Genomic DNA, 26,939 nt, shown 5'->3' with positions numbered 1-26,939 from the left:
GATTCCCACTGAGATCAAGAAACAGCTGCTGGAGTTTAGCACACAGCTCCCCCCGCAACCGCTAACATTTCGTAGTACATGTCAGAAGGAACACTAAAAAACAATAACCTGCATTTGTCAGCCTTGGGGTTTCGTATGTTCAGAAAGAAGGTGGTCACCAGGGGGAATGAAATGACTGGTGTTACAGAGGAACTACAAAAGGAAACTAATTTCCTTGGAAACGGTTTCTGCAAACGTACTTCTGACTGAAGATCAGTGTAATTACACCTGAACACTAACATGGCCTACAAAAAAGATGAACAGATTCACAGTGCTTTTACTGGGGCACTTCAGGATGGAGGGTTTGTTTGGTTTTAAGAAAAAGCCCCAAATATGCTAAACTCAGCTTTTATGTAATTGAATTGTTTGCTTTGGTGACTGCATATAAATACTGAAGATAGCAGACTCGGTATCACTGCTAACATAAGCTTGAGTCATTATAACTGTTTCAAAAATAAGTCAAACAAATAAATACTACAAAAAAAGACAGGAGGGAGGAGAAAGAAGGGAATTTCTGGGAAGCTTGTAAGACCCCCTCAGACTAAGAAGGGGGGACACAGTCCTGACGCCGCAGGGCAGGGAGGACCACGCGCATCTCCGGTATCTTGGACTCGGGGGATGTCATGGGCTTTCCTGGCCGGCTGCCAGAGGACGTCGCAGGGCGCTGCTCAGCCCCGGAGCGTGGGAACGCTGGGGCGGCTCCTCCGCCATGCCCCGGGCTCCCCTTCCGGCCATGTGCCGCGGCCCCAGCAGTGGAACCGGGAAGTCACGGTGCAGCCATGCGGCTTGTGCAAGGGCAGGCTATCGGTTAGAGACAGCAAAAGCAGGTGAGAAAGGCGGAAAGATGAGAACGGGCAACAAAACCTGGGAAAAAAGAACGTTCTAAATTCTCCAGAAGACAAGCGGCTCTTTGGACGGTAACAACGAGGTAGTTCTCTGCTTTGTAACGCAGCCGTGAGTCGGTCACAGGCACTACAGAAGCGGCATCCAACCTTTTTGGCAGAAAAGGCAGTATCAGGTACGTATCTTCAAACGAGGCAGTGGTAAGCTGCAGAGGATTCCTGGTGTTTCTCTCTTCCCCAGGAGAGCAGGTAGAAGTGACACAAAGTGCACTCCGCAATGAACACACTAACCCACCTGCCTCGGAAGTCAAATTCCCTTTCCTTGAGCCTAATCCTGCAAGCTAGCTGGGCAGTGCTCAGCTTTTCATGTCTTAAACTTTCCGTCTTTCACACTTTCCCTTATTGCTCCCAGGAGGGCCCTCACTGAGCTTGCTGTCAGTTCTTAAATTAAGTAATCACAGCCTTTAACTCACCCAATCCGCTCCCTTTAAAAGACCCACACTGCTTGAAGTTGGGATATTTAAGATAAATTAAATGCAAACTATTTTCTGAGTATTTCCCTGGGGTCTGTAGGTGCATTTGAACTTCGCAGTGCCCAAAGCACAAAACAAAACACCAGCGCTCAGTACACAGTTATTTCCCTTTCCTGTGCTCATTTCCGAGGCTTGCCTCACAATTTTGCTTGGCATTAATACCAGAACTTTGCATTCAAACAACTTTCCAAATCTCTCAGGCTGACACTTCAAGGAGCTTTGTGGCCAACGTCCCCTCTTGCAATAGTGCTCAGGTTGGTCCTAGATTCCTTTCGTTTTGTGTAGCCCCATACAGACGCAATGTCCTTAACTGCAGTATTACTTGTGTGTAGCTGTGCTGTAAATGCCACCTTCAGCATCCACAAATCAGTTTCTCGCTCCAGGCAGCAGGCAATCAGCTGCGTTTGACACCATGTAATTGTGGTACGGATAACGAAAGTCAGGCCAACAGCAGAATACACCGGCTACAAAGTCACTTATCCAAAGGTTATCTTCATCAGCTCTAACGCACCCCCTAGCAGCAGCAAGTAATATGAAAATCCGGCAGAGTACAACTACCTTAATGTTTCTCCTTTTTAAGATTAACCTTCTCCTTAAAAGCCACCCTCGGACAGAATTAGAGCAACTGCTGGCCACGCAGACGGCTTCTGTCAAAGCAGTAACTCGTAGGTCAGGTACGCAGCGACGTTCGTGCACGTTACAGCGACAGACGAGCTGATGCATCGTGGCACCGACTGCTCCTCACCAGCACTGCGCTTCCAAGGGCGCAGCGGGTCATACAGTCGCTCTGCAGCTCTCGTGATCAGCCGCGGAGCGAGCAAAGGGTCATATGGATGCACCCGGGAAAGCCTCTGCAATGGAGAAAGCATCCTGCATCCCGCGGGTTCAGCGCTGCCCTCTCACTCCTTGGCTCCATTCTGCCCGCTTCTGTGCGATGTTGTGCAGATGCTCCACGAAACCCGAACAGGATTTAAACGACTCCCGGCCTGCGCGCAGCCGGCCTTCCGAACCCAGCGAGGCGTTCCTCTGGGACAAGCATCGCAGGCTTCGGTACTCGGGAACTCTCTGTACAAGCCGGAGTTCTTCCTCACTATCCCATTCACGTTAGTGAAGTTATCCCTGGAAATGCATTTGGCTCCCAAAACCGCATGGTTCAGTCTGACCTGCTGTTTGTAACAGTTAATACAAACTGATCATCATCCACCTTTAAAATTAGGCCTCTGAGTGATACGTACAGGGTGACCTTCAACTCTTACATGAATGAAGCTGAAAGGAAGCGGTGTGTTTATCCACTGGAACAAGAAGGCTGGAAGTGACCTGGCAGATCCTGCTGCCCCCAAGTGAAACACGTAGAGCCTTGTCTTATCTTATCAAAACGCAGCAGAGAATCCCAGCCCATCGCATCCGCACAGCGGCAGCCCAGCTTGCAATTGGCAAAGGAAAAACAAAGCTTCACGTAATGGGGTGGAGGAAAAAATTGCTTTGAAGTAAGACCAGTGACTCTGGTTTCCAGGTATTTTCCATTACCAAAGTCTCATCAAAACTTCATCTGAGTTATTATTTTTTTCACTAAAATGAAAAATCTTTATTTTGTGGCAATTTCTTTTCATCCAGATTTCTTGGACTTTCTTCAGTGCACATATTAACTACTCTTTCACTTGTTCCCAGCGTGTACAATATAAAAAAAAAAATTCCGATAAAAAAAAATAATCCAAAGTGGCTCTACAGCGAGGGTATCAAAAGAGCATCAGTCTTGAACATTGAGTTTTTCTGGTAGAAGGACAGGGAGGAACAGGGAATACAGCTTCCAGGGAATAAAGCATCTTCTAAATAAAGGAGCACATAACCACATATTGCAGTAGTGCTGAAGTGTGAAAGCTAAAGCCTCTGGAGCCTGAATATCAGACCAGCAGGTAGATTCATTGGGGCAACCACGAAACACAAAATACCCTGCTGTGAGCAGAGAAGAACAAGGCGTAAAATACAGGTTGTAGTTTACTGTGAAAAATGTATACACCTACCTTTGAACCAGGCGGCGCGGTCAAGCCCAAAAATGCATACACTGCGTTGTTCTCTCGGGCTTCAAAGAAAGCTTCGTAATCCTTCAGATTAGGGGCAAGGGGGGGGGGAAAAAGCAAAACAGAAGTATGAATCTTCAGAAATAACCGGAGATCAGTTTGGTATGTTCCCCCACACCGAGCAAACCGTTTGCTGCAGCATAATGCAAAATTCAGACGGTCACCTCAGACTTTTATCATTAGCATTGCTACCGTGTAATTCGTAGCGTTTGGAAAAGGTGACAAGCTGGGGATTTCGGCATCCGCAGCAACAGACGTTGCCACGCGGTGCTTCAGCCCTTCCCGGAGCCCACAGCCTCCACGGCAATTTACTTGGCCATCACCGGTCTGGCACCGACGTCGCTCCCCCGTGGCTGGGCCGAGCCCTTACCGAGGTGCAGTCAGAACCATTAACGTCCACAGCTCTCATTACTGACCCCGATTAGTAATGGCAACTCTGCAACCACGGACGTTAACTCTTAAACCTGTTAAAAGTTAAATTTAAACCTGTAAACTGAAAGTAAACCTTTCTCCATCACTTCTGCCATTCATGACTAGCCGAGGCAAATGAATGAAGTGCAGTGGGACTGTTTGTTATAAATCCATCCGTGCTCATGCGCTGGAGAGGAACAGATCCGGGTCCCTTCGGTGTGAGCACAGGCCGTGCACCAGCGCAACAAAGCAGTGCACGTCTCAGCCTCTTGCTGTTTGGTGGCGTGTTAAAAAGCGCACCGCAGTTGCTCTAAATATGCACACAGCCCCTTCTCAAGCATAAAAAAGGTAAAAACAATGAAACACAATAAAAATATACACGCTCCGTTCTCTGCCCTTCTTAACATCTGAGACCGAACGCAATTCTGTACAGAGCATGAACGGCTCAACTCAGTCGTCTGCTGCGTGAGGAAAGAGCTAGCAAAACCAAAGGAACCCAGGATTGTGCAAGCCCAGCGCTGGCTGAGTTACCACACACTTCCCTAACCCCGATTTCCAAACTCGCCCCATCTGACTCGTGCCCTTCCTTCTCTCCGTTTTAGCTGAAGCAACAGCACTGGCTTTCTCCAGCTCTAACGGGTTTCCTTTGATGAACGAGTCCCGGCCGAGAAACCTCCCTGGGACGAGTGGCAGCAGCGAGCAGGCTCCGTCGAGGGCTGACGGCGGGGAGGGAGCTGCCATTAAGGGCAAGCTGCTTCACATGCCCACGCGTCTGCAGGCAAGAGCGTAAGGAATGAGCAAACGCTGTAGGGTTTGCAGCGTGCTCAGAGCCGGGGTACTCGCAGAAGAGGCCGTGGCAGCTGAAATAGCGGGAACGGAGAAGGCAAAGAGCCTAGAGATCAGGGATATCAAATCCTTGTTCAATCTGTACATGCAGCATTCAGCTGCTAGTTTGAGAAAAATGCATATGCATATGTTAAATCCCCCCTAAAGCCCTCCTGGTGACAGCACTAGCTCGACGCTGGGGCTGCTGGATACCAAAGGGGTTGTTATCTTGCAAGTGCATAGCCCAGCAGTCCGACTCTTCGCGCCGACCGGGAGAGGAAGGCTTGCCACTAGGAACAGCTTCCTCGCCAGCCCGTGGGCACGGGCAGCCTGCAGTCACAGCCCCTCTCTGCACCCATGCCAGTAAAACCCGGGTTGCTCCTACCTCTACCTGTTACGCTGCATCAGATAAAACCAACAGGGAAGTTCAGGCTTAAGGTGAATCAGATAAAACCGTAGATGGGTTTAAATGTGCGGGTGCATAAAATTAACTTTTACCCTTCTGAAAGCTAACCTGCAGTAACTTGAATCCAGCTATGTAAATTGACTGGATTTCTAAACGAGAGCAATTAGTGTTCCTTCGCACCTTCCAGGATTGCTCTTTACGGGAGCAACCTCAGGACCAATAAAAAGGACTTGAAACCTCTTGTGTGATGGGCAGAGACTCCACCATCTCACTCTTTACATATGGGAAAGACAGGGAGCCAGGCAAAGAGCAATGACTCTGAATGATATAATGCCCCAGCCGCACCCTAATACATTGGGATATATGGCAGCTGGTGACGTACTCCCAATGCAGTCAGAAATATCCCCAAAACAGAGGGTAACCTTGGTGTGTGCTTGGTACAACTCTGATTAAAATCTTCTCCTGGAAATCCTTTGCTGTGTGATCTTCAGCCTAGCCTAACATCCAGGAATTTTTAAAACCTTTTCCCCTGGAGAATAGCAGTGGCTGGTCCTGAAAAGTTCAAAGCGACGTGATATTCCTTTAACGAAACCTTCTGCAACGAAATAAGCACGCAGCAGGAACTGGTCTGAGGCGTGCTTACAGCTCTCCCCAAAATTACTGCATCCAGAACTCCCCTCGGTTGCAGCTGGGGTACATTACCTATCTACGATAGATAATCTCAAGCATCTAGGATAAGCGAACACGCAGACGCAACTGCCTGCAGTTTTTTCTCCCCTGGCCTACACCACTGCGTAACCGTGCCCTGTGCCGCTGGACGGCTGCAGCAATGCAGCAGAAATCTGGCTACATTTCACTGATACAGGACAACTGCGCAGCGATTTGCTTGCACACCTGAAGGCTCTGCTGTTCCAAGGACAGAAAGGTGACGCTGTATGCAACTGGATTGACTACTGGCACAGAAGTCTGCTTTTTAAGAAAAAAATAAAATAAAAAAGATAGAGATATCTGCAAATAATAGACATTTTCAGCTCTTCCTGACTAGCTCCTTCTCAGCTTTCAGTTACAGACAATTATTGATCTGTCACTCCAAACCAAAGCTTCTCCATGTCAAAATCAGGGTCACTAAAATTCTGAAAGCCACATGGTATCTTAGTTCACTGTGGATTTTGTTTCGAGTTTTGCCTTTGTTACAAGCAAGAAAAAAATCCTGGGGATTGAGTATCATTTCTTTCAGTAGTCACAAAATTGCCTCTCAAAGGTGCAGAACTGAGAGATTCTGAATTACGGACTTTGCGGGTCAGCACCAGATTACAAAATGACTTAGAAACAAACAGCAGAGAGCAATGCATACTGTGGGCTCTTTTCAGAAGATATTAAGTTTTAAAAATAAAATTAACAGTTAATCTAATAATCATTCAAGCATGGCCTGCTGAGTAGAAGTGCTGCAGGGCAACATACTTTTGATCAAGCATTAAAATAATTACAAGTAGGAATTGTATTTGCAGCATGATTTTTAATCTATTCAAGGCATTAGATCAAGCGGCCTGCAACCACCTTCATTTCAGGAACAGTACATAAGAAGCTGATCCCAAGGTAAGCGTTTTTGTCTCAGTTTTAGAAAACTGATATATTGACATGGCAAAAATCACTTCATACAAACGCTTCTTTTGGAAGCTGAGTAACAGGTTACAGAATGATCTAGGATCTACGTTTATAGAAAACCCCCATGAATACAGAACAGCGCTCTGAATTTGCCACAGAATATAGGATTGGTGCAACAGTGTGAGATTTCTGTGATGTGCTAGTTCACAATTACAGTTAAAAATGAGAATTAGAAAACTCTAAACTTTTAAAGCTATTAAAAGAAAAATCACTGGAAAAATACATATACTGCAGGTTGGGGGTAGGCTCATTCCAGTAAGTAGCCCAACAGTCTGAAAATCTGCAGATCTGAGGTCTCATCCTTCCTCTAGAGCAGGATATCCAAGAGCCAATTGTTATTAAAAGCCCCCAAGGATGAGTAAACATTTAACCTCTTCTGTGCCCTTCACAGCCTGCGCACCCAAGGGTCCAGCTGGCCAAGTTGTCCTCTGTTGATCAAAACAGCAAAGCACAAACCATTGCAGCTGCGCGACGACTGGGACAAGAAAAGACCAAGCGAGAGATCTGGAAGGTCCCTTACCCCAAGGTACCGGCTGTCGTTGAAGAGTCGGGGCGGCAGGGGGTTCCCGCTTGCTGGCCGGCTGTCTTCGGGGACGTTCTCCCTCATCCATTTCCGGTTCTCCTCATTGGCTGCAATATCTTTTTCCTCAAATTCGATTTTGTTGGCTTCCAAGAAACCTAATACATCTTGTTGTTGCTTTTTAATCTGTCAAAAAAGGAGCAGGAGACAAAATTAGTCATCAAAGCATTTTCCTGCTGCTGCTTATGCAATTCCAGGGTTCAATGCAAAAACAAGGGGATACAAAACAGGTTGAAAATGGAAGCTATAAGGTTTTTTTGTTTTTTGTTTTTTTAGCAAGAACGAGTATTTTCTAAAGCAGAGATAGGAACCTGAGAGCCGAGGGGAAGCGCACGTGGTGCTGTGCAGCCAGCGTGCAGCTGGAGGGCACGGGGCAGGTCAGCAGGACGCAGCCCCCCAAGCGTGGCGGAGGGCCACGAGCTCCGAGAAGCCAGCAGCCCTTTTCTGCTACGCTTCGAGGAGTTTGCAAGGGCAGGTATGCGCTGCGCGACTGCCGACGCGCAGCGATGCGCCGATCCCTGCCGCGCAGGCACGGCTCCGCTCCTGCGCTTCTCGGGTCAGCGCTCGGTTTCTTCCTAAGGAAGCCCTCGATTTGGCTCCTACACGACTGAACTGGCTTAAAGTCTGCAGGCCCCGTCCCTATCCACACGCGGGTGCTGTGAACTCAGACGCATGGCCAAAATACTCCCTTTGGCTCACAAGACCCCCCCCAGAAAATGCATCAAAGCACCAGGAGATACTTTGCAACGGAGACTTTAAGCACGAGGTTTTATTGTTTGACTTTTTGCCAAGGATCTGTCCAAAGGCAAAGGTGCGAGCAGTCACCTTGCAGAGGCTACGCTGGCTGGGCCTTAAAATTAACTCGGGTGCACGTTGTTTATTAGAGGCAGTGAAGTTTGCTAGCGGGACACGTAAGGTACCGACTGCATCCTCAGGTGCCCTGGAATCACAGGCCAAACTCACCCATCCAAGACTCAAACTTTTCATCCTTCAGAAGTCGACTCTGCAGCTCCCTCCGCAAGGATTTCCTGACAGTAAGACCCCAAAGTACCTCGGGCTCAAGTTTTCTTGGGCAAAAAGCTTGGCAAAAACCCTTTTCTGCTGTGCTCCGAGTGCAGCGATTGCAGGTACTGCCTCCGGAGAGCTTTGGAAATCACTGGCAAAAGCGGTGCTGCAGGTGAGAGAAACGGCACGTCCACCTTCCTACGCTAGCAGAGGTTTTGCTACCGAACGCAGCAAAGTCCAGAGGTTATTCAAAATAAATATCATCATTATTCACCTGTTACAAAACCAGACTGACTTGAAGCAAGAACTGCTCTAGCTCACGCTATTCCTCTACAAAAACAGCAGCAGCACAGCGTGGGGAGAAGATACAGGCCATGCTTGAGTTGTTCCCCCCCCAGATCCTGACGGGTTTTGGGGAAAGGTGCCAGCACTGAGCTGCACAGGCTGAACGAGATCCCACCGCTGATGCAGCGTGTCCTCTGCGTGCTCGCGGGACTCCCGGCGCAAAGCAGGGTCTCTGCGGCCAAGATGCTGTCGCCGTGTCACAGGAAAGGTGGCTTTTATTACTGTCACGTGTGAGTTATTAACTTCCTGAGACAGAGCTGCTCTGTCCTTCCTCGGCATGAATTTACCACTACGAAGGAAATTATAACCATACGCATCCTGGCGAGCAACGAAAAAACAGCATTTAACGGGAAATTTGTTTTCTTCCCGTTATTCCCTTTGCTGTAAAACCAGCTCAAGGTCTGGATTTAACCTAATCAGCTCCCGGTGAGAAAAGCAGCGCTCGCTGCAGATGCTGCGCTGCTGCTAATTCGGGCCAGGCGCCAGGCTCCCGCAGCAGCCTCTCCATATACGGCGAGGCAGCGGCACGGAAACCCGCGGCGCCGAGGTCAGCGGGCAGGCGGGCGGCCGCCAAATAAGGCAGCTGCGCACCCCTGCTCGCCCGCCGCCGCGGGGGCGGCTGAACCCGCGGTCCGGCGGGGAGAGACATTGCACATCCCTAACACGGTTGAGGGGAAACTGCTGCCGCCCCGGGAACGAGGAGAAGGCGAGGGCAGAGCGCAGTGTCTCAGACGCGGCCGCGGGGCTCGCGCAGGCGCATCCAGGCTTTGCCGGTCTCCGAGCATCCCCTCGCTCGCACTGCAATAGCTCCGCTGGAGCCGTCGCTCCTCGCTGTACGGCAACGCATGAAAAGGAACTATTCCATGAGAAACCGGATTTTGTCTTTTTAAAAGAAAATAACCCCAGAGAGAGACCTCCCTCTGTATCTATCTCGGCACAGCGCAAAGGGGCTCAGCTCCGCGTTCCCAAAGGGGGAAAACACTTGCCCGGCTCGGGCAGCAGAAGGGGCTGCCGGGACCGCGAGGGCCAAAGCAGAGGAGCTCAGGCGCCGGAGCAGAGCACGCAAGGGACAGGCAGGACTCTTGCTGTGCATTAGCTAGCTTTCATCGTTGCTAAAAATGAATAAAATGGACAGGCCAATACCACCCCGAGGAAGTCATTCCTGCTACAGGCTACACAGAAGAACGTTTTTCAGCAGACTCAAATCTATGGTAAGAGATTTCTTCGCTCGCCTGTAACACCAAGAGCCATAGCAGGAGGCAGCAGCGAGGGAAAGCTCTCAGTCAAGTTACAAAGCTCAAAAAAAGTCAGGGTTTCCTTCCCGAACCATTCTGTAGGACTGAAAGGAGGGAAGGGCCTCTATAAAGGACCTCTCTTCGGTTAGTGGTCACTATCTAAGGCAACATACTGACCTGAAACTAAAATGATTTTTGCCAAACTAGTTATGTTTCAATTAACCATTTTCCACCACTTCTAAACTACAGATTGAGCCCATTTCCATTAGTTTCAGTTCCTTAACTTGTACAAAATCAATGGCTCACAGAGAACACACTTTGAGAGCTCACAGAATTAAAAAATTAAACCCATAGTTTTTACCCAATCCACTATTAAATTACACTCTGCCTTGTACAACAATAGCTCTATCATCTGACAGCAATTAGTATTTTGATCTCCTGAGAAATCTGTTTTCTAAGTCATTTTTAATAGCAAATTACCTCCTAACCATATACATACCCATAGGTTCCTCATTGCACCTCACCACCGTCTCACACCACCACCCATCCAGAGGCAGGCTCCCGTTACCCAATTCCTTTGGAGAGCCTGTCTGTCTGTCTGTCTGTCTCTATATATACGTAGCAGATAACCACACAGTACATAACATCTGATGAAGCCTATCTTAGCCATTAAGATGTTTCTTCTACATGAAGTAAATACCTCTGGCTATCCTACGCTGCCATCATTTCTGTTACGAACCTAGGTGCACAGCTCAAAGACAGAACCAGTCTTCCAGAGGCGATGGATGCTGGGAACTTCACTGATGACAGCGGGAAATTCACAGCATTAGAAAAACATTAACGCGTTGCCAGGATCAGGCCAGTGAAGTCGACATGTCTCCAGCAACTTAAACACAATTTTCCTTTTAAACATCTGTATGTGCAACATCTCCCTCTCTACACTGCCGCATTGCCCGATCTCCTCTATCTTCTCTCATCTTGGGCTCTCAGCTTCTGGGGCAAGGAAAGTCTCCGTGTTGCTTGCTCAGCTACCAGGAGTCCACAACTGCGGCTCTGCAGGGCTGTCCCAGCGGACGCCCTTCTCTGCCCCTCCGGGAAGTCACAAGAGGATCCCCAGCTGGAAGCAGCTTTCCTCCGCTAGAGAAGGCTCCCTGCGGCGGGCGAGCACCGCGTTCGTTCCCTGCGCTGCTCTCCGCCCGGCCTTGGTCAAAGGAGGTGATTCTCCTTCCAAGGCGGTGGAAAGTCTCTGCAAAGAGAAACAAGGCGCTGGGGCCGACACGTAATATTAGTTTGAAACCCTAGTGTTTTGGCCAAAGAAGCGGAGGAGATTGGAAGATCAGTGAGGTCTTCCTCCAGGCCCCTCAGCCACGGCGACGAGCAGCTACGCAGCAGCGCTCAACGCCCCGGAGAAACACAGTACCCGCGGCCAGGCGGAAGGGACAGGGCTGCCAGATCCCACCATTTTATGGGCCTGTTTAGCAAACCTCGATTAACCTTGGGCACTGCAATCGCACCGGGATGGAAGTGCCTAAAATAGAGCAACAGACGCCTGCTGCCGCTTCTATGTATTTTGTCTTGTTCCAGACACCGTTCAGCCTCCTCGGGACACCAGCTCAGACGGGGCAGACGGCAGACGGCTCCCGCCACCCACGTTCGGCACGGGGAGCGCGGCCCTTCGGGAGGAAACGCACCATCTTCGGGCTACGCCTGGCAGCGCGGAGCACTTGCGTTCCCCAGGAAGCTCTCCGAGGCGCCCAGCTGGGCATGGACAGCGGCCAAAGCCCTTCCGGACACCCCCTCGTGCTACGTGCACCACGCTCGGCTTGACAACTATCCTGGCCCCTCAGCTGCAGCTAACCCCAGCTGGCAAACGTGAAAATCCTTGTTTATGCTGAGTGCTCCTGACACGTTTTCCAGGCTAGACGGCGCCAGCAGAGAGACGGGAGCATGAATGGGAAAAGCGCAGGAGCCCGGGAACGAAGGGGCTGCAGGAACCGTGGTGGAGTCTGGGGGCCGAGGCAACCCGGACGCTGCAGAGGTGGAAAAATCATGGATAGACGCAAAAGCACAAAAACGACAGAGAAGTGAAGGACGGTGATGGATGGAAGGAGAAGCGAGAGTCAGCGCTGCCAGCCGAGGCGCCCGGCCGCGCGCCGGGGTCCTGCCCGGGTGACAGGGGCGCCCGCGGGGCAGCCGTGTTGTGCACAGGTGGCTTCACCCCTGCCACCCCCTGCCCCCCTCCAAAAACAAGGGGAAAACCCACCTCGCCGTTGGTCTGAAAACAAGTGATTCTCGCTTCTCAGCACGTTCTTGCAGAGCGAAAAAAAAACTGAAGTTACTCAGATTAGTGGAAACGATACACTTTTTGCTGATGTTCCTAAGAGTGTTAAAAGGAAACATTTAATCACACGAATCCCTTCTGAATCGGTTTTGGCTCCCAATGTCCACTCCAAAGATGGAAATACCTTTATGGCAAGTGGTTGGAGGTTAAGTAAATCCTGACCCTGATGCTGTAATCTTTTGCAGGCAGAATCCAAACAAACAGCATTACAAGGCCAGGCTTCCAGCAGACCTATTTTTAAGCTGTCACTGTGTATCGAGACTCTCTTCCTTTCCAGTTATAAGCCAATTATGAAATATTAAGCTTTAACAGAGCGTGTGCCTAGAGGAACATTATGCAAACGTACATTTTAGGATTGTGAACAAGTATAGCCCTTCATTCAAAAACGTATCAAAAGCTGAATTTACAATTCTACGTTCTAGTTTGCAACGCTGTCCTGCTGCAAGGAAAGTCTTGGGAATGGAAGAGGAACCACAGCAAAGCTGTCAACAGCAGAGGTGGGTGATGTTTTTTCAACAAATCATAGTCCATCAGAAATGGAATTTTAACCCCAAAGTGGGCAGAACACTTACTAGAAAATGCTGCAACAGTTCAGTCTCAAAATATTTTTCGCTCTTTTGCCCTCATTTAAAAAAAATAGCTAAATGATAATAAACACAAAGGGAGCAGTAGGACAAAGTTGGTTATGTCGTCAAAGAGCCTGAAATATTACTGTTTCACTTCAAGGAAAACTAAGCTTCCTCTGAAATTTGCATTTCAGATACCAAACTGAAATCTAGTATTTCTTAGCTCTTGCCAAAACCCCACCTATATATTGATTTGCAATTCAAAACTACTTGCTTATTTGAATAAGCACTAAAGAAAGCCAACAAAAGAAAAAAAATTGTGCTCGTTATTTTAGTTCACCTTCAGGGAAGCGATTTTACTTGAGACAACTTGTCCAGCTCGGTGGATTTTTGACAGCATGGGGATGAGATATGAACGTGCCGTCGCCATGAGGAAAGCACTGCCGGGCCCACGACCATGGAAGGAAAAGGGCCGAGGCAGACACGCTGCGTCAGCCCTGCAAGGAAATCGCTGTCTTAAAGACTTCATTGAAACGCACTTCAAAGAAATTTCTCCTCTGTCTTGTTTGGTTTACGTAGATAAACACAGAAAAGAATAGTCTGCCTTGTACTGCTGGCCAAGGACGTTTTTTGGTGGGTTTTTTTTTTTTTAGTCTTATTATTTTTTTCAGGTTATAAATAAATTCCCTGTTGGACAAGAGACATCTTTTAGAAATCTGTTTAGGGCCCGCTGCAATGCTCGGGCGGTTCACGGGGCGAGTGCTGCTGCTTTGGCCAAACAACGGGTCACCAAGGTGGTGGCAGCTCTGCAGCGCCGGCATTCAGCATGGGGTCCCGACATCCTATGTGTGGGACTGTATCCTACCTTTTGCATGGGGGAAAAGAAAATCTTTTTTTTTTTTTTTTAAGGTGCGATTAAGTGGCTTTTACACTGTTGTGAGGATTTAGAACAATTTTAAAGAGATTTCGTATAAAGGTCCCAGCCCTGGTTCGTTACATCATCAGTTACAGCAGCAACTACAGGGCAGATGTGGCTTCGAGTGCCTCCCTCTCGCCACCTCGCAACGGAGAAACTTAGCTTGGTTTTTTAAACCAGGAAAACAGAGAACAAATGCACAACAGTGAATCCAGCTCTTGTTCACTTGTCAAGTTAGTCAGAGATAAAAATCGGCTTAAAGACATTTTTACAGTTTCTAGCTCCAGCCTTCTGGGTTCAGCCAGGATCCTAGGTGAGACCTCAGGGGCGGCTGCATTTTAAACCATGGATGCTTTTAAACAAGCTGTTTCATTTCAGGCCGACAATTCTTTAAACCACACGAGCCATCCGTTTTGTGCAAAAAGGTGAGAAAGTTCAAATCTCCAAACGATAACACTATTTGCAGTAAGCCTTGTAGCCATCAAGTGCTTTGGTACGTTTTGAAGATTGACAAGCTAAAACGTGAGCTGAGAACGGCGAAAGCCCAGCACCAGCCGGCAGCGCTGCCCTGTCCGTCCCCGCAGCCGAGGGGAGACTCCTCAAGGAGACCTTTCCTTCTGGAGGAGCGGGGCAGCACGGGGAATGCTGGGCCGCCGCCAAGACAAATTCATTTGCCGCAGGGCCTCGCGCCAGGCCGAGGTCTTGCTGCGTGCCGCGGCCCAGCCTCGCGTTCCCGAGCCTGCTCCCAAAACGCCGCCGGGTCCAAGTCGATAAAGCGAACTGCAAACTGGCCAGCTGCAAACAACTGCCGGGCCTCGGTCTCACCGCTGCCGCTTAGACAGGGGCCGGGAGAAGCAGCCCAAGAAGTTATCTAGCAAGGCACAGAGAAATAAAGCTAAATATGCCCATTATCAGCAGTGGTTTTTCCTCTCTCTGTGTTCCAGGGTCAGTGATTTCTTTTTTTTCCTTAGGCTTGGCCACCTGTGGTGCTGTGACTAGCTAACAGAATAGCTATTCACAGACATTTTTTGGAAGACCCCCCCCCCTTTTTTTTTAAGCATTTCTCACCTAATTTCCAAAATGATAATGCCTTCCTCATGTGAGTTGCCAAGGCAGAAGCTAATTCTTGCAAATCAGCTGCAAAATGCTCATAATTTTGCCTCCCAGTTCAATATAACTTGCAGGAGCTGAACAGCATGGCAGCTGACCTAAGGATTTAAATGCCACGGATTCCTGAAGGCCCCTTTCAGTTTGTTCTCCACCCCCGGCTACTACAGCAGGGCTCCGTCCAGAGACAAAATACTCCTTCCCGGCCTCCACTAGAGCCTTCCCTGTGCTTTCACTGTAATAGTCAAGGAGCTTTTCTTTTTTTTTTTTTAATATATATATAACTGGGTTCTAAGAAGAACCCAGACATTTTTTCTGCAGGAGCTCCAAAAGGCAGAGGCACCAGTTCTGCAGTTGCTGGTGGCTCCTGTCCACTGCTGTAAACTTGAGTTGAAGGGTGGGGAACCAGCAGTAGATGACTCCAGCAACGAGCTGCTCCATCAGGGCTTTGCAGGATCAATCTCGGAAGTGTCTCCCACTGATTTATGTCTCACGAGTCTCCTTCACTGTGCCTGACAGACCTATTTTTAGATCTGGGCAACTATCGTTACAGAATTCTAACCACTTCTTTGGTCTGGTTATTTTAAGCCAAGTATTACATGTAGTAATGCCATCATTATCTCTTCTAATGCTTGGTTTCTGGGCTGTAAGGAATGAGATTTGGGACAAACACAGCAAAACCACCATGAACTTATGTGACCTAAATCAAACACAGGAGGCTGGAAAAGCTCACTGGATATTTGCGCTTCTTTTTCTGCAGTAATTAGGCAGTGGCCAGATGGGTCCCCTACGTACTTACTTTCTCCCACCAGGGCATTTCTGGAAAGTCCAGGACGTATCAACATGTACACTGCACGGCTGCAGCAGCCTATCTGGATGTGGTTTGCCCTCGATAGCTTACAAGGTGTTTACTTGGACACGGTTCTTGCCACCACAAACCAGGCATTCGCCACGCTCGGGCTGCACGATCATCACGTGCTGGGTCTGGGAGCCGAGGTGGCAGGAGATGGAGAGGCTCCAGTGCACACCAAGGGCAGCAACCACGTTCCTGTGTGCTTCTGGTGCTTCTGGAAGACACTTTTTTCTTAAAACCAGCAAAGTACAAGTCCCAAGCAGAAAGAGTGCAAAGCGATCGCCCAGAGCGGGAGGGGGAAGAACCCAGGCTATTGGAAGCTTTTGGCAACCTAACCTGAAAGTTGCATTGCATCTGGAAACACGTTTCACTAGCAACGGGGCATTATCCAGGCATAAGGTACCACACCGCAGATCGGATTATCCAGCCCAAGCCGAGAAACCCAAGCTAGAACAAAGGGCAAAGCCTGCACCGCCCAAAACAAGGCCACGACTTGGCTCCAAAAACTGTAGAAAATTACGTAAATGGAAAAGCTGCTTCATGAGAACAAAAATAAAAGCTTCTCTTATGGATTATAATGCCATTGTAAGTGCGCTCACTCAGTAACCCAAGGCCTAAAAACCTGTCAGATCCCAAAGCAACAAAACCCAGGTCAAGAGACCCTGCTGCATTGAACAATTTTTTCTACGAGAAGAACCAAATACAAAAGCTGGTGTCGCGCTCCGTGTTACAGAGGTGTGTGGACCAGGACTCCCCGAGGAGCCCAAAGCGCTTACGGGCCCGGCTCCCACTGAACTGTGTTTGCTCTTTGATGTAGACTGTAAGGAGAGCAGAAACCCCCTTTGGGAGTTTGGCTTTTAGTCGGCTGAGCCTGCTTGGCAAAGTTCAGCCGATAACACAGGCCCTGGCTCCTCTGGTTAGTGTAATTTATTAAAGCAGCCTGTTGAACAGGTTCCTAATTGCCATGTCGCTAACTTTCTATCGATGTTCAAGGAGTTTGTAAGAAAATAAGAAAGAAACCTTTTCCCCATCACTCCAAAGGAGAGAATAAACTAATATAATTATTTGGAAAGATATTAATTTAGAAAACTAATCTCAATTTACAGTCTAACGCTGTTCAGAACAGAAGGACAACACTAAATATAGGATCTCACACATTCACTTACCCAAAACAACACTTAGATGATTAAGTAGGCAGTACAGTCTCTCTCCTCCTTCCCCCATTCACTTCTCATCCCTACGCTTGAAGTGATTTCATCTCTTAACCACACGCCAGCTTCTCCTCCAGACTCTCGCCTTCAAACCCCCTCCTTTCTCTGAAAGGCTGCTGCACTGCTCTCTCCTTTCTTGCACCCTGCCCGGTGCTCAGCACCCTTGCCCAGCGCTCAGCACAGCTGGACTGCACCCTCGCACAGCTGCATCCACTTCCAGGCAGGGACTTCCGTGATGGTGTGTAAAGCACCATACACATTTACATCAGCACCTTTAGTGAACCATGCTAACGCCGGGTTTCCGTCACTGCTAGAAGTGCACAGTTTCCACTATAAGAGGACAGCGTATTTCCCCGCGGGGCTTTCCGCCCCTTGGGCTGCCAGGGGAACCCAGGCGCATGCTCCGGAGTCGCGGCACTTTGCACCGAGCTGCAAACACAGAGTGCTGCGAGCGGCGTGCAGCACGCCAGCTAAGCGGCCAGGGAGAGCAACTGCTCCCTAGCGCAATCCCATAGTCTCTCTACGGTTTTACAACGCGGTGACTTGGGACGTATGTCTATCTACAGGAGCAGCCATCTGCCAGCAGAACTCGCAGGCGGCTGCAGCGCATCACGCGCTCCTTGGTCGCATTATGGGCGCAATCACGGGGCGAAGACGCTCACCTCTGTAAGCGCTACACGTTATCAACAGTCCAAACACTCAGACCCAAACGGTAGCGAGCCTTTCGTTTAGGCATACGTAGCACTTGCGCTTAACACTGCGGCAGGATTTCTGCGTGTCACTTTGTCGGGTCAGACTGATACATTACAGCCACTTCCACGGAAGTTCTCTTACCGTCAAATTCTAACTCCAAAGATACTAAAAAGCCATGAACAGATCAGAACTGACTCGCTGTGTCACATCAAAGGTCTGTTTAGCCTACTCTCCTCCAGCAGTGGCCAACTGCAGACTCTTATACCCATTAGTCAAGTAAGAGGACAAGTAACATTTCCTTATTTATACTTTCTCAGCTTCTGGCAAACAGTGGTAGGAGCCTTGCTTAATGAAGGCTGGATTACTTTTTAATGTATTTTAAGGTTACTTTCTTTAAGGATCAAGGTATTATCACAGCTCAAGTCAAATTCTGCTCTCAACAGATAACATCCAAACATCCAGGAAAAAATAAAAAATAGTAATAACATAAAACTGCCCTTTATACTTGCTTTTCTGTTACGATTCTGCTGGGATTCTAGCATACAGAACATTTTACCATCAATAAGATCTGAAGACAAATTATAAAAGTACCATTTAATAAACTGTAGATTTTGCTCCAGCACATGACAATGCTTCTCTGTCAGCTGCAAACCCACCTCCTTCGCTACTAAAGCCACCAAATTCAGGAACAAGTTTTTCTTCCTTTTCTTGACTGCAAGAAAGAAGGCAACATCTTACATAGCCTTAACCTCTCCTCTTTCCTGGCCTCCCTGGTTCTTTCAGACTGCTTGGTTCAACGTTCCCGGGGCGCCAGGTCGCATGTACCGCTCCGAGGGCACCCTGTTTGCGTTACCCAAGACGCTAGGTCAGCCAAAACGCACAAAACTCCTGAGACCGTCGTGGATGGCCACGCGGACCAGAAGCAACGTGCCTACTCCAGGCCTTCTTTTTAGTCAGAATATCTGTTGCTTCACAAAAAAAAAAAACATAAAAAAACACACCAAAAACTCCAGCTCTCTGCCATCTGCTTATTCAGATGCCTTTATTAGTTCTCTAAAGTGCTCAAGAAGAGTCACAATTGCCGAAGCGATGCAGAAGTCACGATGGCGTTAGTACTAGCTAGTCCCTGGAACACCTGGTTACCAAAAGCCCTTCTCCATAGCAGCTGTAGTCTATTAAAAGACTATAAGAATGTAAATCATAATATTATTTCAAGGTTTTATCACAAATATGGATGAACTTGTGCTACAACAAACATGAATGTCTCTCAGATAGTTGTCTTTTCTTGAGGAAAAGTTTTCCCTAGTTTAGGGCCGAGGAGCCCCAGGAACACACGCAGAGTTCATCCTGGAGAAAAGAGCTAAACGGTTAAACGCTGAGAGATCCAGTTCAGTAGAACTGCTTTACTGTTGTAATCTGGTTAAATAACCGAACATATTCACTCCATTTGGGCTGATCTTTGCTCTACGCTTCCAAGCATTGTGCCCAACACACCGACTTACATTCACAACAAGATTATTAATTGCCATGGAAAAAAAGGAACTGCTAAACATTACACAACTGAAGAGTGACCTGCATCCACATCTAAGGAAAAAATCCAAGGATCTCAGTCGAGTCCACATCACGGCTCTTGGACAACCAACCTAAAAGCCTTTCGAACAGCTGATCTGCTTTATCCTCAGAAAGGCGGCAGGGATGCAGCACCTTCGTCGGCAGCGTTTCGCAGCTCCCTGCGCATTCGACCTGGAATCCGGTGTCCGAGCCCGTCTGAGGCTGCAAGGCCCAAAGCTGCAGCCACAACCCGCCCGCAGCCTGCTGGGGCGCCGCGCAGGGCCTTCCTCCCAAACCTGCTCAAAGCCTTGCTCGCTCAGACCCTACATTTACTAAAAACTTGTGCAACGCTATTTTTCCTTTGGCAGTTAAGTGGTGTCCATAGGAAAAGCTTTAGATCTGGCCAATGGCTGATACTAGTGACTAAACTACAACAACAAATAACCTTGGCTCTGCCATATGACTGAAAAACAACCACCCACCAACATGACCTGGCCAGAAGGATGTATATGAAATATGAACAGTTACCAGCAATTATCTGCGTTTTTAAACTGCAAATTTCTGGCATGCCAATATCCCCGAGCACTTTATTGCCCTGGCTGATGTACAGCGCCTTTGGGGATCATCAGTCACAGCTCTAAATACAGGGCCCTTCTGGACACTGAGAGATCAGCTTCTTGTTTGTTTGTTTTTTTTCCTTAAGTTACGTGGAAAGTGACAGCAATGCTTGAGGGGATTAATCGCCCGGATTTCAAAAAACAAGCAAAATACCCCACGCAACCAAAGCTTCCATTTTCAGGGATTTTAATGTAAGGTTTTAACATATAAAATCTCTCCCTCTCTATTTTTGGCTGATGATAGACATATTTGTTCATGGAATGGCAGCAAATCTTTTTTACACTCGGTATTTCTGGACACATGATACCTGCGATCCCCAACAGTTGGGCAAGGGAGAGATTAAAACGCAAGAAGTCACAGTAAGGGGCTGGCAGCATCTGAGCTGTTACTGGAAGAGACTCTGAAGCTCCTCATGCACGTATTTTTTATAGAAAAACCTAACAGCCTCAACAGAGCAGGGGGGAGTGAATGCAAATGAGTGTTTCAAAGTGTTGGCAAGGTGTTTCAGAACTGGAAACGCGTTAGACAGGCGCTTGTCCTCTCTCAGGAAGCAGGATCTGTGCATGACTTACCTTACTATACATCTTTCACGTGGGCGGCAAAATTGGAACCAGCAGCATTTGAACTTTTAAGGGAGCGAGACGAGCAGGATTTCAGTGAGTACCAGCCAACATTAAAGCTGGTCATTTAAGAAATCCCAGTATCCTTTTAGCGATTCACATCAGAGCACTGGAGCTTAAAGTTGCTACTTGTTTCATGAAAACTCAGCTGAATATCAGCCAGGGAGGCAGCAGGGCAATGTGAAAATCATCCGCAGCAGCACCTTGGCCCCCAGTCGAGCAGTTAACAAACGAGAACGGGGAGTGGTGTACGCTGAGCTTAAGGCAGGGGGAAAATCCATATTTCCATATAATATTTCCATATTATCTGGGTTGGATAAAATGATGAAGAATGAAATGATGCAGGGAGAGAGACAGCTCAGCAACTAGCTGGATGGATTATAACCTCAATTCAACATTTTAGGACCAAAGAGCTGATGCAGCAAAGAAGCGACATGGAACAGTTGGAGGCGGCGCTCTGGGCAACAGCAAAACCTGTAAAAATTCCTCTTCTCCATAAAAAAAGGGGATGCCTGCCGGCTACTGCTTAATTCTCCCCGCTAGCGCTGGGCAACGGTACCACCTGGGCAGAGCGACCAGCAGCACGGCCCTCGCCGCAGGGACGGCAGAAACCCTGCCCACAAGGTTTGCTTGATGAGCGCTGAACTTCAGACACGGCCTGACGTCTCCAGGCACCGGCCGGCAGCCGCTTAAAACCCAAACACCTGGACTCCTCTGGCATTGGCCCAGAGGAGAGAAACGCCTGCGAGGGCCGGGGAAGACGGGGCTCTGCCCCATCCCCAGGCAGCCTCCAGGTTCCCACGAGGTTCGCACGAGGCTGCGGCCAGCTTACGATCCTCAAGCCTGGGGCAGGGACGGCTCCTCCCCAGGACCCGGCTGACCACGGCCTGCTGGCATGGTGGTTTTACAAGTGATAGTCAAACATGCTTAACACTCCTGCGTGAGATTTGGTGTACTGGACAGTAGTCCTTCATGCGGTTGAGGCTGCTTCTGCTCTGTGCTATGAAGCTTTTGCGTACACATTCAGCCTGCGAAAACCAGGACTACTGAAAGAAACGCTTGCCTTCTCCTCAAACTCCGAATGCACATTTCTGAGCACATACATCTCCCCCTTCTCGCCCCAGCGCATGCTTTTGGAGCGCTCTGAAGTGGAGAAACTCTTCCAATTGCACGAGCAGCGTGCTTCTGTAGGGGTCCTGCATGCAGCGCAGCGTGCGGGCGCGCAGACGCTCGCGACGACAGCGGGGAAGGACGGTGCAGAGATGGGAACGAGCTGTCGTAGATATGGCACTGCCTCCCTTAGCAGCAATACTGATGGAAAGTGCGTATCAAACCGTGGCCTCTTTTCCTCTCTCAGCCCTTTGCCCCATTCAGGAACAGGAAGGATTCGCAAGTGTGAATATTCATATATTGGGGTTTCTTCCAGTTTCTTTGGTGACTAGACTACATTTATCCAAAATAAATGCATCTTACAAAACCAAACTTCCAGGCCTAAGCCTCTCCCTTATGTTACTTTAGATGACAACATAAAAAAAGTTGATGTATTGCAAAGCCATAGCTTTAACCATGTGCACTGTTACCTTCCACAAACCATAGCAGCACTCAGAATTATCATAAGCAAAACAAAAATACCATGATTACAACATAAAATAAATTGGCCCTTGGCAATTTTGTAAGTCAATTTTGTGGCATTTGTCTTTTATAAGCCTGAAAACCGCTCTTGTCTCATCCAAAACTAACAGAGAGACAGCCGTCCCAGTGCCGGAATACAGACCCCATTATCCTGGTTATCCATTAACAAAGCGTAAGCAGCAGCTGAGTATGAACTCCTCGTCTAATACGCACAGTTGTTTTTGCATCAAACTTGGAATTTGGCAGGCTGTATTTCACTGCACTTCTAATGCGCCTCCACTCGTAGCAGCTGACTCCAAACAGGGTTAAGTAAAAATGAATAGACCAACTCCTCTGAAGAAACAGTATAAAACTAACACAACTATTGCACACCATCATGTGTTAATGCCATCAGAATGCCAGGAGGAACAGACAAATCTCACCAAATACACGGTGCATTAAAGATCACCACGCTCCAAGACTGCCCCGGGGAAGGAAGCGGAAACCCAGAGCCTGCTTAAAAAAACCTGCCGCGGGGTCTGGGATGAACTCGCGACATTTCATCCAGAGCATCTCCAGCGTCGCCAGCAGACGAGCAACGCTCATGAGCAACGACCTCCTCTCTGGCACAGCGCCCTGCCTGCGTCTCCGCGCCCTCAGCATCCAGCCTTCCTTTCTCTGCTGCACCATCTTCTCTGAGGCATGAAAAATTCCCAGGAAACAGGAGCTTTTGCTATGTGGAAGAGCAAAAAAGTGCTTAAGTTTAAAGCTACTTCTGTCACAGACTTCTTGAATAATTTTGAATGCATCCTTCATCTCTCAGAGCTTCTTTTCCCAAGCTCTTAGTTGCTAGTAATAATAATTCTTTTTTCAAATCACTGCTTATTTACTTTGATATCTGGGTTAGGGATCATGTCTGGCTCTATCCTACCAAAAAAGCAAATACAGAAGAGTCCAGTCTCATAAATGGGCTTTAGACATTGGCTGCAATACAGTTTAACAGACAGAAGACTAATCTCCAACAAGATAAGCAGGCTCAATATATAAGTTGCAGAAAACTCTCTGGAACATGGCAAATACCTGGATATTCAGAAGTTCTCAACATGGCTGAGAAAAATGGGAATAAAGGCACTGTGGGTGCTACTGAAAACCCGACCACTTGCTCTAGAAACTTAAAAAAAGGCTTCAGTCCTGAAAATGTGGATGTCACCACTGCTGTCAGACTCTGAGTGGTTTTTTCAGCCAATCTTCCCCCGAAAGCCAAAATGATTCCTCCTTTATTTTCTTTTCATACAGGCTCCAGGACAGGTCTTAAGATTGAAACTAGGCCTGTGAAAAGTTGACAGCAGCTGAAATCTGTAAGAACTGACGAAACACTACAGCCAACAGTTAAAACAAAACAGCAGAGGTCAAATTTCATTCCACCCTGCGATTTCAGTTACCAGTCTGCATAGCACTTGGCTAATATTTACTGGAGAAGCAGCCTGAGAAGATAGCCTTAAATCAACAGTCACCATGAACAGACAGTAGAGAGCTACCGCACTGGGTGTTTACTGATACAGCTGCTAGGAACGTCATCATTTTTCAGAACCTGCGCGTTTCTGTTGGTGGCGAGGAGCCTTTCACGGCACAGAGAGCAAACAGGAAAAACACTGGTTAACAAATGAGCTAAAAAGTACAGACAAGCGTTGCGCAAGGCTCCTGCGGTTTGCAGTAAAAGGAAGGTTTGTTTCCTGTACGTTTTAGCACTAATAGACTAAATTAACTGACAAGACTAAAAGGATCTGAAGTTTATATTACTAATTGTTGTTTTACTACCTTTATACCAAGTCAGGCAGTTATAATTTTTAAATAAGAAATTACTTTAAGAAAAAATATAATATGACCTCAGGGGCCCTACGGCAAATCCAGGTTCTTCAGTTCTGTATCACTTTCCATCCTGCAAGAACTCACATGCCACAGATGTTATTTAGCCACAGAGTATTAGAGTCATCACAAAGACACTAAAACGTAAATAAATTTATCAAGAGAAGAAAGCTTTTTCTCCCTGAATATTTATCCCAAAGCCTTTGGGATAAATATAAATTTTCTTCCTCTTTTTCCAAAGAGTCAGGTTACGCTGAAACAGAACAGCACACTTAGTTCAGTGCAGCCACACCAAAGCATCCAGAAGCCAAAAGATTTAGGAAATAACAGTCTGTATTGCCACCAACTTTGGAAACTGCTAATTTGCTTGGCTAACATTTCAAGGGTTTATCATCCTGAGGGCCAAAAATCCCTTTTTTATTTTAGTGCAGACTTTTACGAAATACTGTAACCTGAGGAACTGCTTCTTTAAGGGGAAAAAAAAAAAAGAAGATAAATGGGAGGCTCACAGAAAGTTGGCAGCTTCGGGAATACTTGCAGTAGCTGCAGACACGCAGGAGTCAGCCAGCTCCTGCTTGCCACGGTCACGAAGGGCCAGGCCTGAGGCTCGCTCCGAGGGGACACCTCAGCGGACGCCCGCAGACCGCGCTGCCAACAGCCACGTGAAACGGGAGCATTCGGCTCACGCAAGCAGGTCTTTCCCACCAGCCGGCTGCTCTCGCCCGCTGCGTGGCCGGAGCCCAGCGAAGAGCCACCGTCGCCCTCGGCCCGGTGCTCCGCGGCTGGCGGGCAGGTCACCGCCACCGCCTCCACCTGCGGGCGCTGCGCCCGCTCCCACCCTGCCTTTGCTAAGTTTTGAGATCACTCCTGTCACCCTGGTATCTGTAGAGTACCTTGGTTGGTTTGTTTGCTTGCTTTTTTTTTCCCTCTCTTTTTAAACCACAAGATTCCTTCTGCCTCCACACAAGTTAGTTTTTAATCTTGGCGTACAAACGCTAAGACAAATATATACCGCATTTTACTTTTTAAAAGATTAAGTCTCCCAGCTGTTTATTTGCTGCGGGATGGAGTTCTCCAGCCCTGGGCTAGCAGCCAAAATAGCTGCGTTCCCCTGCTGCTCTCCAGCCCCAGCCCAGCACTCGACTGCCAGCGGCACGAAGCCATGGCTGTCCTAAGGCGTTCCAAGCTGCTCGCTTTTGTCCCAGATCATTATATCGAAGGCATAGCTGTCCATCCAGCCGCTTCTCACTTTACACAGGTGTAACCTCCTCGAAGAAGGAGCCCACCCTGAGAGAGCTGCACGAGCTACTTGGATCTCACAGCACGCGCAACTCGAGCCTCCGTCCTCCGCAGGGGAACGAAGGCTCTCGCAGCTACTGCCCCGCACACCTGGACGCAACAGAAGGTAAAAGAAACTCAGAGAGAGATTGCTCAAGGACAGAGGTTTTACAGGTTTAGTCACCAGAACCATGAAACTTGCTTATCTGCATTACAGGGTAGAAAGGAATTTCTAGCTCGTAATCAGGATTATCAGGGCACTAAAAAAGAAGTTTGCAAGCCTGTCCCTTTTTATCTTGTGACTCCTTTTTATTCCTACTCACATATATTGTGCCTATTTTCTGCCTAGGGAAAAAGAAATCTTATCTCTATTATCTATAAATCAGTTTAACTTGAGTGTCATTTCTATCCAAGCCCACTGAGAAAGGTTTCGGATTATTTTCTTTTTTAATTCATTCTTCGAGTTGTTCTGCTCCTCTCCTGCTCTGCCTGCCGGCCTGCAGCTCTCGTTGAGAACGTCTGCAACGTGCACGCAGGAATGATGGTAGATAAGTGGCATTAAGTATTTCCTAAGGAGTAAAATCTTGTCTTAGTGCAGTCAATGGCAAGACTCCCAGTGACATTAATGCAGTCAAAGGTTCACCCAGGAGGTTAATACAGATGTTTTGTTTAAACTTGCCTGGAAACCATTACTCATAAAAATGTGGTTTCATGTGAAAACTTATTATTTTTCCCAGAGGCTGCCTGTTTTCTGTTTACATTGGACTTTGCCAATTTATTTTGACCTATGCCTATAGGGTTTCTTGACAAACCCACCTTATTATCCAGGCCTAACTATGCTGTATGCCGGCACCCGCTGCTCACGCTGCAAAGCCATGATGTTTTCTGAACCACCTGCTGTCCGCATCATCAAATGCCCATGTTTCTCATGTAAGAAGTGGTGAGCACAGACTGCGACTGGCAACGAGACACATACGAAGAACAGCTGTGTTAACTCCTGTATTTCAGGTAGCTGAAAGCCACATCTGCCCGTTAGCTCAAGAGCCCGGGAAAAGAGAGTTGACATTTCATCTTTGATTACTGGAAAACTTCCCTCAGTCCCACCTCAGCCCTATGTCACACATCAGGCAGAGAGGTTTCACGTCACCCGTCGGAGCTCGCTTTGTGCTGATGCCCGCAAGTACAAACATCCCAATCCTGACCTGGATCCTGCAGTGGATTTTATTATAATGTAAAATGGAAGCTCTAAAGGCAGATCTTCCCTACGCGCAGTCTTACTCAGCTTCCAAGCGCTGAGATTTCAATGCTTACCTCTGATAGAAAAGCTTCCAGTCTGTCGGCAGCTATTACATATCAAATACCTTCACACAGCGTTTCCTACAGCCTTGCCCTTATCTCCTGCGCTGAACTGCAGTTGTCGAGACAGAAACCAAGAGCAGAATTGTTATTAACCATTTGCTATTTTTTTTTGCTTTCTGGTTTCTAAGATACAGGGGACAAATATAGTTAAAAGTTCCTCCCATCTCTACAGTCTCTCACAGCATCTCAAAGTTTGCAAAGCAAAGAGGTGAGATTTCAAGCGCATTGGTATATCTGAATAGCAAACAGATACAGAATTTGTTTATATTTCAAAGAAAATTTCTAGTTACACCTAAAACTTCTAGAGCCTGCTAATCCTTTTAGAGCCTTAGGCACATGTAATAAACACCAAATAAAAAGCAAACCAACCTCCTTCCCTGCCAAA

At 47.9% G+C, this 26,939-nt stretch overlaps 1 protein-coding gene across 1 annotated transcript in view; it reads right to left on the bottom strand.

Moving 5' to 3' along the window:
- Positions 1-26,939, bottom strand: part of SH3BGRL (SH3 domain binding glutamate rich protein like) — a 40,371-nt gene that overhangs the window by 4,374 nt on the left and 9,058 nt on the right. The window contains exons 2-3 of the mRNA XM_067304021.1: positions 7,320-7,505; positions 3,436-3,516 (exon numbers count right to left, since the gene is read on the bottom strand). Of these exons, the coding sequence (XP_067160122.1) occupies positions 3,436-3,516; positions 7,320-7,505 (267 nt within the window). The remainder of the gene's footprint in view (positions 1-3,435; positions 3,517-7,319; positions 7,506-26,939) is intronic.

The sequence above is a fragment of the Apteryx mantelli genome, chromosome 13 (assembly GCF_036417845.1).
Source record: "Apteryx mantelli isolate bAptMan1 chromosome 13, bAptMan1.hap1, whole genome shotgun sequence".
In the NCBI taxonomy this organism is placed as follows: domain Eukaryota; kingdom Metazoa; phylum Chordata; class Aves; order Apterygiformes; family Apterygidae; genus Apteryx; species Apteryx mantelli.
This window is presented reverse-complemented; position numbering and strand designations above follow the sequence as displayed.